Here is a 15,420-nt window from a genome sequence, read left to right as displayed (position 1 = left end):
TAGCCGTGTTAGTCTGAATCTGTAAAAAGCAACAGAGGGTCCTGTGGCACCTTTAAGACTAACAGAAGTATTGGGAGCATAAGCTTTTGTGGGTAAGAACCTCACTTCTTCACTTGCATCTGAAGAAGTGAGGTTCTTACCCACGAAAGCTTATGCTCCCAATACTTCTGTTAGTCTTAAAGGTGCCACAGGACCCTCTGTTGCTTTTTCCCCGCAAAAAGTCATTGGTAAGTGTAGACGCTCCCGGGGTTTTTGCGCCCAAAAGGGACTTTTCCCACTTTAAATGGCAAGTGTAGCCATGCCCTAAGGATCCTGGCTGAATCCTGTACCCAGAGGGGTCGGCTCTAGCCCGCCCGCTGCCTCTGGAGATCCTCAGCACAGTCTGGGGTGGAGAGAAGGAGAGGGGAGCGGCGCCTGCAGAACTCCGCTTCTGAGCGAGGCCTGGGGAGGGAGCCGGAGTTGCAGGGGGATACACGGAGACCAGCCTTGCAGTGCGATGGCCAGGGAGGGGATAACATTCACAGGGCTTGTGCTAGTCCTCGCGCACTGAGGCGCTCGGGCTGCCCGCGGCAGTCCGGAGGAAGGGAGGGGTGGGGAGAGATGCCTGCTCCGGTGCGGGCCCCTATTGCTTGCGGGTGCAGCAGAGGGCGTCGGGCTCCCGGGTCCCGGGCAAAGGGGCGGTGCTCGGCGGCGGATTGAAGGGGGCCTTGCGGAGCAGGAAGGGGAGGAAGCCGCCGCGGCTCGGAGCCGGAACAAAGGGCGGGGGCGGGCAGCTGCTCGGTCCCTCCCCTTCCCGGCTGCATGGATGCTGCCGGGATGCAGTAGGCTGCGGCGCCCGGGCATCCCCCCTTCCTTCCCCGCCGCGATGCTGCTGCTGCTGCTGGGCGCGGGGGCCGCGCTGTTCTGCCTGCTGGACGCCTGGTACCTGCTGCGCCTGCCCCTGGCCGTGCTGCACGCCCGGTGGCTGCAGCCCCGGCAGCGGGACGTGCTGCAGGAGCAGAGCTGGCCGGGCCTGGTGCTGCCCTCGGACCTGGACTGGCTGCTGCACATGAACAACGCCCGCTACCTGCGCGAGGCCGACCTGGCGCGCTGCGCCCACCTGGCGCGCTGCGGGATCTTCGACGCCCTGCGCGCCCTGGGGGGCAGCCTGGTGCTGGCCGCCTCCTGCGCCCGCCACCGCCGCCCGCTGCGCCTCTTCGAGCGCTTCGCCGTGCGCACCCGCCTGCTGGGCTGGGACGCCCGCGCCTTCTACCTGGAGCAGCGGTTCGTGAGCCCCCGCCACGGCTTCGTCTGCGCCCTGCTGCTCTGCCGCCTGCACGTGGTGGGCAGCAGCCCGGGGCGCCTGGTGCAGCACCTGTGCCGGAGACAGGTAAGGCGGGCAGGGGAGCCACGCCTGGCCCGTCCATGGCAGGATAAACGGGCTGGGGTGTGTGTGAACATCCCCTGTGCGGCTCAGGGAGCGCCCTGGGGAAACGGGCACCACGGGTGGCACAACCCACCTGGAAACGATGATGGCAAGAGAGCAGCTCCGGCCAAGAATTAGTATTAGTAGGAGCGTTGCCCGCAGATCGAGGGACATGATCATTCCCCTCTATTGGGCACTGGTGAGGCCACATCTGGAGTATTGCGTCCAGGTTTGGGCCCCACACTACAGAAGGGATGTGGACAAATTGGAGAGAGTCCAGTGGAGGGCAACGGAAATGATCAGGGGGCTGGGGCACATGATTTACGAGGAGAGGCTGAGGGAACTGGGGTTATTTAGTCTGCAGAAGAGAAGAGTGAGGGGGAATTTGATAGCAGCCTTCAGCTACCTGAAGGGGGGTTCCAAAGAGGATGGCGCTCGGCTGTTCTCAGTGGTGGCAGATGACAGAACAAGGAGTAATGGTCTCAAGTTGCAGTGGGGGAGGTTTAGGTTGGATATTAGGAAACACTATTTCACTAGGAGGGTGGTGAAGCACTGGAATGGGTTCCCTAGGGAGGTGGTGGAATCTCCATCCTTAGAGGTTTTTAAGACCCGGCTTGACAAAGCCCTGGCTGGGATGATTTAGTTGGGGTTGATCCTGCTTTGAGCAGGGAGTTGGACTAGATGACCTCCTGAGGTCTCTTCCAACCCTAATCTTCTACGATTCTATTCTTAGAAAAGGCCCTTCTGCCCCAGGGGCACCTGTTCCACATACACATCCCTGCAGCGAACACCCTCACCCCCCCGCCGCCCCCGCCTCCCCGGTATAGTACAATGACTATGGGAAAGGGAAATATTTATTTACAGAGGGACGGTTGGAGAGAAACCGCTGGGGTGCAGCCAGCACAAGGCCTCCCCCAGGCCCAGCGCTACCACATTCTGACAGGGCAGACTCCGAGCAATGCGTCTACACTCAGAGTACTGGCGTCCTGGGCAAGGTTCCACTCTGGCGCTGAGTCTTGGTGCTCCTGGCCCTTTTCGGTGCCCGTGGACTTCCCCCAACAAACCCCTCTGGTGCCCCCTTCGGCCGCTCTCTGCAAACCCACACAGAGCCCCCACCACCCCACTTAGCCAGCCAGAGCCTCCCTCCTTATTCCCAATGCAAGGTCACGAGCCCCAGTGCTCACGGCCCCAGACAGCTCTGGGCAACAGTAATACTAGGTCCGGCTCCAGTTTGTTTTCTCCCTGGCACGGTGCTCCTCCTGGCTCTGCCTGCTCTGTCCCTCCCAAGCTTGTTTTCGGCTGCTTCACTATGTGAGGGACTGCTTGCTGTAGCCCTCATGTTTGGGGCTACAATCACACACACCCTGTCCTCTCCCTCTCCACAGCCCTGGAACAGCCAGCCCTTCCTCTGCCTCAGGACAAGGTTTTAAAGGGGTCAGGCCCCCCAAACCCCAAGGGGGTTCCATTATTCATTATTTGCATTGCAGTGGCACCTAGGACTCCTAGTTGTGTACCAGGACCCCTTGCGCTAGGTGCTGCACTAATAGAACACAAAGGCAGTCCCAGTTGCAATGAGTCTGCAATCCACTCATGGCCCGTTCATTCAGAAAAGCCTGTTAAAAATAATCCTCCCCTGTAGAAATAATGCCCATGATTTGTAGCCCTTGTGTGTTTTGCTTCTGCAGGATGTTGCCTGCCAGTCCCTAGCACAGCTGCATTATCAGTTGGAGCCTCCTTCCTTGGGTTTCATTATTCTGAGCTATGACCATTTGTTATCTGAGATTGATTACAGTCTGGTAGGTGCTCATGGTGCTTTAGAGACCCAGGGCTATGCCCCAGAGGGCATGCAGTGTAAAGGCCCCATCTTGCCAAGCTGTTATTCAGATGAGCAGGTGTGTCCATCTGCTCTCCAGTCAGACTGGTGTGAATCCTGTTACCTTGAGACTAGCTTAGTCTCTTGCATGCTTACAGATTGGATACAAAACATGCCTTCCAGTATGACTGGTTGGTAGCCTTTTTGCATTTGCTTTGCACGGGAGTAAATGACAAAACAGGGTGCATAGCAACGGAGAACCAGGCCTTTCATGGGTGCAGACTCCTGGCATAGACACGTTACAGTGTAAATCGTGATTTGCAAAAGCCAGAGTCGACATTAGGGGTTTGCATCCGCACGGCTACACAGTGTGAGGAAGGCTCCTAGCCCACTTCTTCCAGATTTCTACGTTGTAGCTGTGAACCAAATCTGTTCCCTTGGCAGTGCTTCTGTGAGTAAGGATTTTGGCACAAGATCAGCATGTACTTTGGCCTTTGGGCATCAGAGCAAAGAACACCTCTTCTTCCAGGACAATGCAGGATCTTTGGTCTGATCCAGTGTGGCAGTTCCCAGCTAGTCTCTGACAATGCCCAGGACCAGTGCTTCAGAGGAAGGTGCAAGTACACTTGCAGCAGGGAGTTACGGAATAACCTATCCCCAGGAAAGCCTTCTCCTAATCACCAGTAGGTAGAGGTTGGCTTATATCCCTGCCAAAGAACTGCTAGGATTTTAAAAATACTTCCTGTTCTAATGCTGCATTTTCTCATTGGTTAACTCTCTTCTCAATCTTGCTAATGATATGTTGTGGTAACGAGTTCTACAGGCTGATTGGGCGGTGTCTGAAATTGTCTAGCTCCTAGTGAAGGCCTTAAACATTCCCTGGACACGTCTCTGCTCCCGATGGCCTAGCCCTGTTTCCATCTGTCATTTTAAGCACCACCATGGGTTTCCATCGCTCCTGAAAGACTGAACAGCTTTATAAAGGCAATGGGAGAAGTTGTTGTGTGTCTGGGGGGGAAATTGCCTGATTTTCTGCACCAACCTCTTTACACTCTCCACTTCGTTGGAGGGGGTTCCCCCGGTTTTTGTCTTGTTGCCCTGTGTGAAGAGCTGTCATACAAACCCCACACCTTGCCCTTGGGGAGCATGCAATGCTGAAGCAGAAGTTTACCAAATACAGGCTTGGCAACCCTAGCAGAGAGGGGGAAGGCTTGGGGGTGCAGAATACATTTTGCCTGTCCAGACCCAGACCGACCCAGGAGAGAGGGGTTGGGGTAGGGACAAAAGCCTGTGAGGTTTCCCTAGGGTTACCATATTGCAGTCCTGGAAAAAGAGGACACTCCAAGGGGCCCCGCCCCCGCCCCAACTCCGCCCCTTCCCCAAAGTCCCCGCCCCGACTCCGCCCCCTCCCCTGAACGCTCCGCCCCCTGCTACTCCCCCTCCCCTGCTTCCCGCGAATCAAATGTTTGGAGAACGGAGTGGTCTCTAGTAGTCAAAGACCCTTCTTCCCCGTCCTCTCCAGTCTATGTCTATCCTATTGCTGTCTAACCCGCCCCAGCTCCTCATCTGATTTCAACTGCCCCCCACTACCGCTCTGGATTCCTTGTCCCAGTTTCCTGGTCCTGTCTCACTCTCCTCTCTCCCCGCCCCCATCCCTCAGATGGGATGTTCGTTCCAGATTGGCAAAATTATAAGGCTTCCCAACATTTCAACACTTCCCATTCTCAATTTTCGGTTGCTTAACTATAGGCTAGTTCTGCCTACAACAAAGCATATTCAGAACTTCTGATTAAAGGGATAATAAGTGTATCAACCTCCATCATAGCTAGTCACCAAAGATTGAACCTGAGCCATCCAGACTTAAAAGCATGAGCTTCTACTACTTGAGTTCAAGATATAACTCCCTTAGCTGGTAGCTATACAGTTATCCTCTAAAAATCCACCAGAGGAGGGCACAAAACACATGTTGGACAGTGAATTACAAAAGTGCCAAATATTATTATTAGACCTGCAATACTTTTCACAATGAACATCAGCGGGGGATAAACTGGGAGTTTAAGAATATTTGGAAAACAATTTTAGAATAACATTCAGTGCTGTGGTTTAAAAGAAAAAAAACCTGTTAAATCTCATAACTTAGCAGCATTCAGTGTTTGAAAAAAAAACAACTTCTAGGAGGGATACAAGTTAAGAATGTTGAAACAGGAAGATGTTATGCTTAGTTACCACTTGGGCAAGGCGGCGTGCTATGTAATACTTGCAAGATTTCACTGTAATGTTTTACAATACATAGCAGTGCAATGCTGATTCCATTGATATTGTTGAGCAATTCATGCTGATTTGATTTCAGCCCACATCTTAATAGTTTTGAATACAAGATCACAATTTTCAGCTCAGTTGGTCTGAACATGCAGAGCTTTAAAATTGCTATGCTCTAAACTGTATATTAACTACAATTTTATAAACCTGCATGTCCGAGAACTGTGTGCCACTACTACTAGACAGTGGCACAAGGCAATTCAGTGTGAATCACAGCAATGTAGGACTGGAAGGGACATCAACAGGTCATCTAGTCAAACCCCTGCACTGAGTAATAACAACACTAGACCATCCTTGACAGGTGTTTGTCTAACCTCTTAAAAAACTCCAGTGACTGCTATTCCATAACCGCTCTAGGTCATTTGTCCAGTGCTTAACTACCTTTACAGTTAGGAAGTTTTTCCTAATGTCTAACCTAAATCTCCCTTGCTACAATTTAAGCCCATTGCTTCTTTTTCCTGCATGTCCTGAGTGGGACGGGGGTGGGTCCAGGCAGTGGGATTGGGGGGAGGGAGGTCGAGGGAGTTGGTGGGTGTGTGGGGATGGACCGGGGGAAGCAGGGTGGAGGAACTGAGGGGGACAGGACTGGGACTGGGGGGGAGCTGAGGGGGATGGGACAGGACTGGGATGGGGGGAGTAGGGTAGGGGCTGAGGGGAGCATGAATGGGACAGGGTAGAGAGAGCTGTGTAGAGTGGGGCGGGGGAGACAATGGGACTGGGTTGGGGAGAGGGACAGGGTCTGGCGGGGATAAGACAGAGGGGAGCAGGACTGGAATGGGGGGAAGTTGAGGGGGTGGGACAGCAGGGGGAGCGATGGGGGTGGGATGACGGGGGAGGCTGAAGAAGAGATTTGGGGTAGGGCAAGGCTGAGGGCAGTGGGTTGGGGGGAGCAGGGGGACTGTGGGGGAGGCTGTTAGAACGGGGGCAGGGACTGAGGGCAGTGGGTTCGGGGTGGGAGGTACAGGGGGGACTGCGGGGGAGGCTGAGGGAACAGGGTCAGGGTGAGGGCTGAGGGCAGTGGGTCGGGTCTACACTGGCACCTCTCAGCATTGCTGTGCCGGGCGGTAGACCTGCGCCAGTGCTACCCTGGCGATGGAAGAGTCCTCAGTGGAAATGCAGCCTTCATGACACAGACCCTCCTCGTCACTTCAAACCTGGTGCTGCTCTGGTCAGTTGCTAGGCTCTTGTCACTTTCAAACCCATGCAGGTATCTGGCTCTTTTCAGTTCTCAGGTTAAGAAAAGCCTCTGCATTTTGTGAGGGCTTCAGCATTCACTTTCCTACTTGACAAACTGTCTGCCTGACACATTGCTCCCAGGGCATTCATCTTTATTCATTATCGGCAGGTCCATCAGATTAACGAGCAACACAGGGGGAAGCAACACAATGGTGTCAAGGATTTTTAATTTTGCAAACCACTTTGGCCTCAACAGGGATAACAGCAAATCTGGACAGAGCAGATGGGTGTCAGGATGGGTTTGGGTATTTTTTTTTTTTTTAAGTGAAAATATTTGGGTCTGAGCAAAGGCTGCAAACTTCCCTTTGGAAACCTCTGCTGATCTTTTGCCCCAGGGGCTAACGACAGCCTGGAATCTGGGACAGATTTCCACATCCATGCAGGGTGAGATGATTGGGGGGGAAGGGGGGAAGACTGTGGGGGAGGCAGAGGGAACAGGGTCAGGGGGGCTGAGGGCAGTAGATTGAGGGTAGGGGGCACTGCGGGGGAGGCTGAGGGAACAGGTCGGGGGGCTGAGGGCAGTAGATTGAGGGTAGGGGGCACTGCGGGGGAGGCTGAGGGAACAGGTCAGGGTGGGGGCTGAGGGCAGTGGGTCTAAAAAAAGCCCCCCCCAGAGGGACCTGCCAGGGGACCAGGTGAGCCCAGCAGTGCTTACCTGGAGCGGCTCCCAGGAAGCATCCAGCAGGCAGGTCCCTCCCAGTCCCTCTGGCTCCTTCCTACATTTGGGTCGAGGGGAGGGGGGGGGCTCTCTGCCCGAGTCTACAAGCCCCGCCTCGCTGCAGCACGCAGCGGAGCGAGACCTCCTCGCTGCCTCTCTGTATGCCGGGGGCAGGGGCAGGGCTGCGCTCTGCAGGTTCCTGCCGGCCGGGTGGCGGGCCCCGTGCGCTGACACCGCCACGCCGAGAGCTCAGCTGCGCACTGCCCCAGGGCCCAGGGAGGAAAGGTGAGTGGCGCCAGCTTGCCGCGGTTCCCCCAGCGCGGCTGCCCTGTCAGCCGCTTTTGGGTCTTTAAATAGCCGGCCCGGGGGGAAATCCCGGACATTTTTAGCTTTTTACAAATTCCCCCCGGACGCCTGTTTAAAGACCCAAAAGCCGGACATGTCCGGGGAAACCCGGACATATGGTAACCCTAGTTTCCCTCCTGGAGATTTCCTCAGATCACCCCAGGTTGAGGCTTGCCCCTCCGCACAGGGGAACGAGCATGGGGCTCATCCTCCCATTCCCATAGCTGGGGATATTGGGTGGGGGTGGGAAGGGTGGAAACCTGCTGGATGCTCATGGTCATCTGTGCTGGAACCCTGTGTCTCTACCCGTGCACCAGGGACCACTCCAATGGAGCTGCCATGTTGACTCTACCTTGTCTTCCCCCCAGACCCTTGTCTTCCTCTCCCGAGGGCTGCCACAATGCTCACATGGAACAGCTAATGTAGCTTCAGGAGTCATTACCTTCCCTTGGGGCTGTGGGGTGGGCTGCTGTCCTTCCCCATCTCCCCTGGGGCCCAACCCCTTCCACACACGTGTCTGCCTCTCCCTTTCCCCTGCATAGGAAGGGCCGCCTGTGCCCTCAGAGGACCTTCCTCACGTGTCCATCTCAAGGGGACCCTGTGAGAGGAACGAACACCCGTACGGCCCATGAGCTGGGGAAGCGATCGGAACGGAGAGAGGCTACTGCAGTGTCCCAGCCACGAGGGAGCGATTGTCCCTCAGATTATTGGGGGAAAGGTGTCACCTTGGAAAGCCACAAGGCCAGGCCCTGCCTGACCCAGGGGGAAAGGAGAGAGATGGCGTTGCTCTATGGAGCTACTTGCCACCAGGTCCGGAACGGGTAATAGGATATGTCTACACTAGAGCTGGCAGCTGGAGTTTCCAGCTCGAGGAGACATACCCATGCTAGCACTGAGCTAGTGGGCTAAAAATAGCAGTGCGGCCGCGGAAGGAGCTAGACACCCCAAGTATGTATCTAGGACCTCGGATGTGGTCGTACATGGGCGGCGAGCCTGTTCTACCACTCGCACCGCTGCAGCTATTTTTAGTGCACTGCCTTAGTCAAAGCTAGCATGGGGATGGTCTCCTCGGGCTGGGAGTCACACCCCCAGCTGCAGTGTGGACGTACCCAGAAGGACAAGTGGCTGCAGGGAATGGAATCCCAGCTACGTTGGGAAGCCCCATCGCAGGCCGGCGCTTATTGGATCAACCTGGCCAAAGCATTAGGCAATGTCCTGTAGGGAATAACCCTGCCTAGATCCTATGGAATGAACAGTCTGGAGACTCTGAGGCCCTTTTCTATCGCTGAGCTCTGACCGAGCCCCGAGTTTTCTGCCTTTCGTAGTCCTGAACAGCTGGTCAGGCTGGGGAGGAATCTGAATCGAACTGAACCAGGGCGTGTGGGAATCTGTGTGGTGCAGCCCTCGGATGGGTCAGCAGATGACACTGGGACCCCACCCCTCTAAGGGATGTGGAGTTTGCCAGGCGCTCATCTGGCAGAGTGAAAATCGCTGAGCTGTGCAGAGCGGAAGCAGAGGCTGCCTGGGGGTGAGCAACCCACCTGCCCGGGGGTGGAGTCTGCTGGCTGTTGAAATGGGTTCCTCTCCTCCCATGCCTGGTGCTGCCGTTCACCCTCTGGCCTGCCCTGCCCTGCCCTGAGATTGTTCCCGCGCATCCCAGAGATGCTGCTGCTGTTGTTAGTCCTAGGAATTGTCATAAGAACATAAGAACAGGCACACTGGGTCATACCAAAGGTCCATCTAACCCAGTATCCTGTCTTCCGACAGTGGCCAGTGCCAGGTGCCCCAGAGGGAATGAACAGAACAGGTAACCATCAAGTGATCCATCCCCTGTCGCCCATTCCCAGCTTCTGACAAACAGAGGCTAGGGACACCATCCCTGCCCATCCTGGCTAATAGCCTTTGATTGACCTATCCTCCATGAATTTATCTAGTTCTTTTTTGAACCCTGTTATAGTCTTAGCCTTCACAACATCCTCTGGCAAAGAGTTCCACTGGTTGAGTATGCGTTGTTTGAAAAAAAATACTTCCTTTTGTTTGTTTTAAACCTGCTGCCTATTAATTTCATTTGGTGACCCCTAGTTCTTGTGTTATGAGAAGGAGTAAAAAACACTTCCTTATTTACTTTCTCCACACCACTCATGATTTTATAGACCTCTATCATATCCCTCCTTAGTCATCTTTTTTCCAAGCTGAAAAGGCCCAGTCTTATTAATCTCTCCTCATATGGCAGACGCCCCATACTTCTAATCATTTTTGTTTTCTGAACCTTTTCCAATTCCAATATATCTTTTTTGAGATAGGGCGACCACATCTGCGCACAGTATTCAAGATGTGAGCGTACCATGGATTTATATAGAGGCAATAGGATATTTTCTGTCTTATTATCTATCCCTTTCTTAATGATTCCCAACATTCTGTTCACTTTTTTGACTGCCGCTGCACATTGAGCGGATGTTTTCAGAGAACTGTCCACAATGACTCCAAGATCTCTTTCTTGAGTGGTAACAGCTAATTTAGACCCCATCATTTTATACGTGTAGTTGAGATTATGTTTCCCAATGTGCATTACTTTGCATTTATCAACATTGAATTTCATCTGCCATTTTGTTGCCCAGTCACCCAGTTTTGTAAGATCCTTTTGTAGCTCTTCGCAGTCTGTCTGGGACTTAACTATCTTGAGTAGTTTTGTATCATCTGCAGATTTTGCCACCTCACTGTTTACCCCTTTTCCCAGATCATTTATGAATATGTTGAATAGGACTGGGCCCAGTACAGACCCTGGGGATACCACTATTTACCTCTCTCCATTCTGAAAATTGACCGTTTATTCCTACCCTTTGTTTCCTATCTTTTAACCAGTCACCAATCCATGAGAGGACCTTCCCTCTTATCCCATGACAGTTTACTTTGCTTAAGAGCCTTTGGTGAGGAACCTTGTCAAAGGCTTTCTGAAAATCTAAATACACTGTATCCACTGGATCCCCCTTGTCCACATACTCGTTGACCCCTTCAAAGAATTCTAGTAGATTTCTAGAATTGTGGCCGCTCTCCTCTGCCTGTTGGATGCTTCCTACCACCTGCAGATTATACTGCAGGTTCTATACGCCCAGTGGCTGCAGAAGCCAGAGTGGGACCTGTTATGACGGCATCACCTTTTCCAGGGCCTAGTGCTGCTTTCCAACTTGGATGCCACGCTGCACATGAACAGTGCCCGCTACCTACACGAAGCCAACATAGACTCATTCATGTCCCACTGCAGGATGTTCCAACCCCTCAGCCCCTTATGGGGCAACACCATGCTGGATGCCTCCTGCTCCCTTCCCTGCCACTCCATGCTCCTCCTTAAGCACTTTGCCGTATGCACCCACCTGATGGGCTGGGACGCCCGTGCCTTCTCCCTGGAGCAGCGCTTTGTCAGCTCCCACCACGGCTTTGCCTGCGTCATGCTCTCTGCTCACACCATGTGATAGCAGCATCCCTGCCAGGAGAAGGTAAAGCCGGGTACATCCGAGGGGTCTTGAAAGCCAGCAATGTGCAGTGTGGTCATAGGGCTAACCCGTCAAAAGAAGACAGAAAATATCTGGGTACCAAAGCATGGTATGAGTAATACAGCAGCCAGGATAGCCAATCAGCTACAGATGCAAGCATGGAGGGAAGCTGGCACAGTGGGTAGCATGCTTACCTGGGACTAAGGAAACCTTGGCTCAAGTCCCTGCTCTGGCATAGGCTCCTTGTATCACTTAGTCTCTCTGTGCCTCAGTTCCCCATCTGTACAATGGGGATATTAGCACTGTCCTACCTCACAGGTGTGTGGGGAAGAGAAATATATTAAAGGTTGTGAGAAGCTCAGATACCATGTTAACAGGGGGCTGTCAACTGCTCTTGGGGCATTCTCTCTAGGGGTCTGAATTGATCCCTTACAATTAGACTAGTGCATAGTCTCAATTTAGGTTGCATTCATCAGCCCTTAAACTCTAGCATTTGCAGTCTCCTTGTCGGTTTCTTAGAGGCAGCTTGGATTGGGGCTGTTGCCTCTTTGCTATCACGGGTCTTTTCCTCTCTGTTCTCCCTCCTTTATAGCTGGGCTTGTTTCTTTAGGGATCACAGCTGTGGGTGCCTGCCTCCAGGACTGGCTATTCTGGCAGCTGGGCGAGGATGTGTTCAGTCTGATGGCCTGGGAGCAGGGAAAGTCTTCCTTGTCCTTCTGCCCATGCTCAGTATGGGGTTTGTAAACCCCATTGCAGGGCCAGATAAATACCTAAGGTAGATGTATAGACAGTTAGTTAAGTGAGAATTGGGCTGTCTATAAATGCATACAGTGGGTCTGACTCACTGCTCTCTTATGCCTTCAGTCAGTGATGGAAAAGTGGAGGAATGCAGTGATCAGCTGGGAGTAGGGTGACCAGGCCGCAAGTGTGAAAAAGCGGGATGGGGGTGGGGGGTAATAGGCGCCTATGTAAGACAAAGCCCCAAATATCACAACTGTCCCTATAAAATCGGGACAGCTGATCACCCTAGCTGGGACCCATGTGTTCTGTATTGTGGTGGATTTTTTTTTAATGGTATATCAGTCCAGAAGTTTCTCCAATGCTGCTGTGTAAAAGACCTGGGCAAATAACCAAGGGGACTGACTATATAGGGGAAGGAGTCAATCCTTCTGTGCAAAGTGCTGCCCAAACGCACACAGTGAATAACAGAGAGAGAGAAGAATTTCTCACTGATGTCTCAGTTCCAGGAATCTTGGAAGTTGCTTTGCAACAACAGCAGGGACACATTTACAGACGAGTGTGATTTTTGTTCTGTTTAGTTTTTTCAATCTGACAACGTTCCTGTTCAAGAAAAAATAAATTTCACCTTTACAGAAAATTGTAGCGGGTTTAGAGCAGGGGTTCTCAAAATGGGGGTCGTGACCCCCTCAGGGGGGTCACAAGGTTATTACATGGGGGGTTACGAGCTGTCAGCCTCCACCACCAAACCCCGCTTTGCCTCCAGCGTTTATAATAGTGTTAAACACACACAAAGTGTTTTTAATTTATAAGGGAGGTCGCACGCATAGGTTTGCTGTGTGAAGGGGGTCACCAGGACAAAAGTTTGAGACCCACTGGTTTAGAGAATGCTCATCTTTCCTTAAAAATTTCAGTCCGTCTATAGAATTCTATAGCAGGGATATGAATCCCTATGAAATTCTGTAAGCCAGTTTCACAATGTTAATAGGCTACAGTTCTCCATAAAATCCTGTTGGTTTTTATGTGAATTTACATATAAGCTTATTCAGTTTCTGTAGAATCGTATTAGTTTAATCCCTATTCAATTGCAAAGGACTTGTCTATAAGAGAAATGTTTCAGTTATTGCCCTTTTTGTGCTTTTAAAGGTAGATGAATGGGATTTATTAGTAATGGGTTAATAGAAAAGTGACATAAGCTTAGTATCGCTCTGCTAGTGAGAGAGAAATCGCTTTATAATGACAGGCCAGATCTTCAGCTGGTATAAATGAGCTTAGCTGCATTGAAGTCAGGGGAGCTACGTCAGTATCCACCAGCTGACGGTGATGTTGATAGCTCTGTGTGGCGCCGACAGAAACAGGCCAAAACTGCCAAGCTTGGGTGCCCCAAGTCAGACCCTAGAATCTGAATTCAGCCCCTTGAACAGAAGTGAGCTGACTCTCCATGGTGCTGGGTTTTAGTAGCCTCCCCTGACATCAGTGGGAGCTGTCTGAGCTCAGCACCTCTGAAAACCAGGCCCCTTCTACTTAGGTACCTACTTTAAGCACCTGAATTTTGAAAAATTCTGACCCATAGCACCAGGCATCAGAGGCTACTGTACTCTCTCCTGTCCATGGCACTGTGCCCAGAATGGACTATTGCAATAGGACTAAGGCCACCTGGTAGCTGCAGCTCCTACCATGTGCAGCAGCCTGGACCCTGGCAAAGAGAGGCTGTGAAACGCTGCCTGTGTTTCTTGAGGCCCAGCAGGAGATGTAGGCTGAGAAGGGCTGGGATTCCGGAGACGCTCACAGCAGGTGGAGCTGTGTAACGCAGCGAACACATCTGTATGTTGTAACGAGAGCTGCAATCACTGGTAAGGAGAGGAAAGCAGACCTAGCTTGGGAGTTGGAAAGTTAAGAAACACGAGCAGCAAGTAGAAAATAGGTAAGATTTTCAGCCCTGGAGTGTTCTTTTTTTAAAGAACTTATTTCAGTCTTACAGTGCGCACCATGGTTTAATCAGAGTGGTCTGGATATACTAGTCCTTGATCCTTAGTCCTGCCATGAGTGCAGAGGACTGGACTGGATGACCTCTTGCGGTCCCTTCCAGTCCTACCATTCTATGATATCCAAAATATTGGGGGAAACATAATGGACAGGAAGGGGAGTGGTGCACGTTGCTGAGCTGAGGCTGATTTGGGGATTCACTGAGTTATCTTGTATGTGACGCTGGCAGGGAATCTGTAAAACCTAGACCCTGAACCAATCTATCCTGCCTCTGTTTCCTCCAGGTGGACTCCCCAGAACTTCCAGAGGAGGTGCAGCATTGGATCAGCTACAACGAAGCCAGCAGCCAGAAGCTAAGAGCTGAAAGCGGCCTGGGAATCAATACCAAGGATGAGTAACCAGACGTTGTTTTCCCCCGCCTGTCTTTCTCCAGACTGCAATAGACCTGTGCTCTAAACAGACCCAAGTGCTGTATTCTCATCAGCTTTCCTGCTCATGCCTCTGCGGATAAGAGACCGATCCAGATTGCCATCAGCTTGCTAGGCAAAAAAGCCAAACGGCTGGCTAGGAAAGGACCCCCAGAAACCTCGTTAAATTGGTTAAAGCCCTCTCTGATCTCACTGGTACACTGAGCTCTGTGGTGGCTGGGTAGCACCTACAGCCCCAGCACAGTGGGGAGTGGCACCTTTTGGTCTTTAGAAGGGAGTTTGCTTTCACTAAAAAAAATTTATTTCCAGAGACTGGTAACATCAGGAAAACAAAACTTTGGTGCAGCCCAACCTGCAGGGGATCTGGGGCATCAGCACATCTAACATCCTCCCCCCCCCCCCGGAATTGGAAACATCCACCCCCACTAGCTGATGTGTTGATGCCTCCACTGTACCCACAATCCTTTGCAGTAGCCCTGCCTCCACACGCCTTCAGTCATTAACACTAGCACTATTTAAAAAACCCTGACCCCAGCCGCATTCATTTATTAACAACCCTATCCTAGGATTTGTCTGGAGGGAAATACATCAGTGCCGTGGCAGGGAGGCTAACCTGGTGTTTGCTAGTAAATAAGGCTTCACCACATACATATGTTGTCTCCATCTTTAGACAGAATGAAGGTGATCACCAGGGTTATTCCGAGCGTATTTGGGAGAAGTGGGTTAGGACCAGGAGCCTCCTGCGTTCCCATCATGGCTGTACCACTGAATTACTGTGTGACCAATCTCTCTGTGTCCTGGATTACTCAGCTGTGAAAGGGAGATGCTACCTACCTACCTCCCAGGGTTGGGTGTGAGAACTACTGTAATTCACTGATGTTTCTGAAGTGCTTTGAAGAGGAAAAGCACAGCGCATGTGCTAAAGTATCCCCTGGCCCTGCTTTTCTTATCTCTGTAGCTGCAAATGGGTTGTGCGTTGTCTTGAAATCCTGACCTACGCA

General features: G+C 52.2%; 1 protein-coding gene and 1 pseudogene across 1 annotated transcript; both read left to right on the top strand.

Annotated features, from left to right (window-relative positions):
• The first annotated feature begins 805 nt into the window (after window positions 1–805).
• On the top strand, window positions 806–8,408 carry LOC135875228 (protein THEM6-like). Its single transcript, XM_065400219.1, has 3 exons — window positions 806–1,369; window positions 3,091–3,201; window positions 8,319–8,408. The coding sequence occupies exons 1-3, from the start codon at window positions 806–808 to the stop codon at window positions 8,406–8,408; spliced, it is 765 nt and encodes a 254-aa protein (XP_065256291.1).
• Window positions 8,409–8,553: 145 nt separating this feature from the next.
• Window positions 8,554–14,389, top strand: LOC135875226 (protein THEM6-like; annotated as a pseudogene).
• Window positions 14,390–15,420: the final 1,031 nt, after the last annotated feature.

This window comes from Emys orbicularis, chromosome 2, assembly GCF_028017835.1.
Source record: "Emys orbicularis isolate rEmyOrb1 chromosome 2, rEmyOrb1.hap1, whole genome shotgun sequence".
NCBI lineage: Eukaryota > Metazoa > Chordata > Testudines > Emydidae > Emys > Emys orbicularis.
The sequence above is the reverse complement of the archived record's forward strand: the minus strand, read 5'-3'. Positions and strand labels throughout refer to the sequence as shown.